Source organism: Aplysia californica, unplaced genomic scaffold (assembly GCF_000002075.1).
Source record: "Aplysia californica isolate F4 #8 unplaced genomic scaffold, AplCal3.0 scaffold00377, whole genome shotgun sequence".
Taxonomy (NCBI): domain Eukaryota; kingdom Metazoa; phylum Mollusca; class Gastropoda; order Aplysiida; family Aplysiidae; genus Aplysia; species Aplysia californica.
This window is the reverse complement of record NW_004797647.1, coordinates 703,653-707,421: the sequence shown is the minus strand read 5'-3', so window position 1 is coordinate 707,421 and position 3,769 is coordinate 703,653. Positions and strand designations below refer to the sequence as shown.

The 3,769-nt window shown below is 43.2% G+C and overlaps 1 protein-coding gene across 1 annotated transcript in view; it reads right to left on the bottom strand.

Moving 5' to 3' along the window:
- Nucleotides 1-697: 697 nt before the first annotated feature.
- Nucleotides 698-3,769, bottom strand: part of LOC101851752 (beta-1,4-N-acetylgalactosaminyltransferase bre-4) — a gene marked incomplete at both ends in the record, with an annotated part of 4,887 nt that continues 1,815 nt past the window's right edge. The window contains 3 exon segments of the mRNA XM_013085461.1: nucleotides 698-814; nucleotides 1,615-1,737; nucleotides 3,460-3,650. Of these exon segments, the coding sequence (XP_012940915.1) occupies nucleotides 698-814; nucleotides 1,615-1,737; nucleotides 3,460-3,650 (431 nt within the window).

The following is a 3,769-nucleotide window of genomic DNA, read 5'->3' as shown; positions in this document are numbered from 1 at the left end:
ATCGTTCACTTTGATTACATGTAAAGGAGCCAAAGACCCCCTTGCCCCCCAAAACCTTTCTAGGCGTAAGATTATATTATTTGAACGTCCGCTTACGTCACCGCTCATTGTTCACACACAACCACATTGCGTCGTCTACATTAGGTCATATGAGCGCGCAGGACACAATAAACATTTTCAGTTTGTAGGAGATTTCGAATTTTCTCCGAGTGGCAGCGGAAACCAACCCTTATTCGATTATTTTGGACCACCAAAGGATCTTAAGCGTGCGCGACCTACTCACGAAACCTCCGAGATTTCTCGCCCTTGTCCGAGAAGGCTAGGTGTAGATCTTTCCTACCAGAAGATCAGGGATGTGGCAGCAAGACAGCAACAAGAAGGAGCCAAGGAGGAGCAGTAAAAATGCTGCAGAAAGAGTCACGGGCCCAGACAAGGGGGCAAAGGGGGTGAAGGGGTGGCGGCAGAATAACATGGAGACGAAAGCAGACGACAGAAAATTACTAGAGAGCAGGAAGGGAAATGAAAGGAGACAATTTTAGAGAAGAAAATTATCCGTCGCTACCCATATTAAAACCCGAGATCTTTTGAATGAGAGGTGAACACCTTAACCTCTAGGCCACGAGAGCCCCCATGTCTGACACACGTGACGTCACTGCTGCCAGCTCTAGTATTATAATATACAAGCTCTTTGGCTGACCTGAGCTTCCTGGCAACCTTGTCCTTGTCTTCTTCCAGCTGCTCGCTGTGTCGGACCTGACTGTAGGCCACCACACTACCCGCCACGCGAGACATCATCATGTTGCTGTGGTGAACCCTGGGTCGCGGTGCAGAGAAAATATACATATAATATGTGAGTGAGCAGAGAAAGATACGTCTTGCATGTTAGAGAGAAGCGAAAGATACGTGTTGTATGTTAGAGAACAGAGAAAGACATGTGCCATACGTCTCGCGAGACACCAGCATGTTGCTGTGGTGAACCCTGGGTCGGGGTTCAGACAGAGAAAGATACGTATATTAACATTGCGAGTGGAGACAGAAAGATACGTGCCATATGTCACGTGAGACAAGATACATGTAATATGTCACGCGAGACCCCAACATGTTGCTGTGGTGAACCCTGGGTCGGGGAGCAGACAGAGAGAGATACATGACAATATGTCAGAGAGCAGAGAGAGGCACCTACTATAATATGTCAGAGAGCAGAGAGAGGCACCTACTATAATATGTCAGAGAGCAGAGAGAGGCACCTACTATAATATGTCAGGGAGCAGAGAGAGGCACCTACTATAATATGTCAGGGAGCAGAGAAAGATATGTGCCAAATGTCATGCGAGACACCAGCATGTTGCTGTGGTGAACCGTGTGTCATGGAACAGAGAAAGATACTTCAGTGGTGAGAGAAATATACGTGTTATGCGTCACTTGAAAGAGGATACATATGATAATAATGTCAGGGAGCAGAGAAAGATACGTGCAATGAGTCAATGGTGAGGGAAAGATACATAATATAGCTGTCTGTCTGTCTACGTCCAACTGTCTTAGACAACCAATTTTTCCCACGGCATTGGATGCCCGTCTCAGCCGATATGAGAAAAGCGAAGCGAACAAACTGACCTTCTCCACAGATCGTCCTCTCCCCCGTCTATGCCGAAGAACAAGTTGGAGGCGCCGTTAATCCGGATGTACTGGTCCCTGGTGAAGAGTGCAACTCCCGCAAACATGTTGGCGTTCTCTGGCCTGGTGAGAGAAAAAAGTGGGGATGAAAATAGCACACCGTACATCTATAGGCGTAGTTCTGTCCCCGTCGTTTTATGCAAGAAAAAATTCTGAAATTATGCAAACTGTGCCCAAAAATGTGAAATTATGCGATTCTGTTAATTTTAACAAAGAATGGTAAAGGGAAATAATAAGAAATTATTTTTTTAAATTATCAAATTTTGCTAAATCATGCGGGGTGCATAAAACCACGGGGACAGCTAGTTCGGAGATGAGTGGAAAGGGAAATTAGAGAGATGAAGCTCACTTGGAAAGAGCTGGGAAGGACGTCCCAGAACAGAGATAAATGGAAGGAGCTTGTATGTGGCCTATACCCTGCTAGGGATGAAAGGCGTTAATGATGACAACATCTACAGTTTAGTTTTAGCCAAAATATATTTGGTCTTAGCAAGGTTTTACAGCGTTCACAGCTGCATAAGGTCATATGAGAGCCAATTGGTGGATGTCAACAGAGAAGTCCACACTTACTCTGCCCACCTCTCTAGCCTCAACAGCACAAAGTCTGCTTCGACTATCAAGGCACCCCGGAATTAGCAGTTTAAAAGAGAGTGACAAACATACAAAGGAAGTAGAGGAAAATCACAATAGTAAGGAGGAGGAAAGAAAAAGCAACAGTTCCCCCTATTATGTTACGGCGCAGTATCAGCATGACATGGATAAATCAGCCCATTTACAAATCTGCTGTGCATAAGAACATGTTAATCCTACCCCCCCCCCCTTTTGGGAATAGCCTAAAGACACTTCAGTCAGTAGCACTGCTTTAGTTGGGGGGGGGGGGGGGAGTACATTTATTCCTTTCTTTTCTTCAGAGGAGGGTGCTCTGTTATTAATACAAAATCGTTGCCGTGCACAGAAATATTTTTCTTCCTTACTTTTTTTTAAATTACAGAAAAGAAAACTAAGAGAAACGATTGATTTATACCGACATCTCGTCAAACAATACCCCCCCCCCCTCCAATAAAGTAGCATAAAATAAAAAAATCTCAGGAAGTTACGGCAAACAAGAACATGAGAAAAAAAAAAGCTGAGAAAGTTACGATGAAAAAGAACACGAGAAAGCCACTGAGGAAGTTACGGAAAAACAAGAACATGAGAAAAACGCTGAGAAAACTATAGCAAACGAGAACATGTATACCATTGAGAAAGTTATGGCAAGTAAGAAAATAAGAAAAACGTTGAGAAAGTTATGGGAAACCTGAACATGAAACACACTTCGAGAAAATTACGGCAAAAAAGAACATGAGTAAAAAAGCTGAGAAAATTATAGCAAACAAAAACTTGTATACCATTGAGAAAATTATAGCAAAAAAGAACATGATAAAAAAAAAGCTGAAGAAGTTACGGCAAAAAGAACACGAGAAGACCACTGAGAAAAATACGGCAATAACGAACATGATTAAAAAAGCTGAGAAAGTTTGGAAAACTAAAAAAGGAGAAATTCGTTGAGAAAGTACGGCAAACTAAAAAAAATGAGAAATTCGTTGAGAAAGTACGGCAAACTAAATCATGAGAAAAAAGGTCCAGTTATAGCAAACAAGAGCATGAGAAAACGCCGAGTAAGTTGCGGAAGCAAGAAAATGAGAAAAAAGCTATATAAGTTACAGCAAGCCAGAACAGCAGAAAAAACGTCGAGAAAGATATAGCAAACAAAAAGACGAGAAAACCGTTGAGAAAGCTATTCACCCGTAACCTGGGCGCAGCCCTGGCTCCAGAGTAAGATGTCTGGGCCCGGTCCCGCAGGTCAAGGTCACGCGGTCGTCCACCATCACGAGGTCAAGGTCGTGAAACAGGAAACAGTCGTAGTCTCTAAGGACGGACGCTTCCAGAAAGCCCACGTTGAACAACAGAGCGCGGTTGTACTGTGATGGTCGCTCCTATCGAACAAACACACACAGGGGTGGTCATTTTGTGTGTTAGATAGATAGATGGATAGATAGGTAGATAGATAGATAGATAGATAGATAGATAGATAGATAGATAGATAGATAGATAG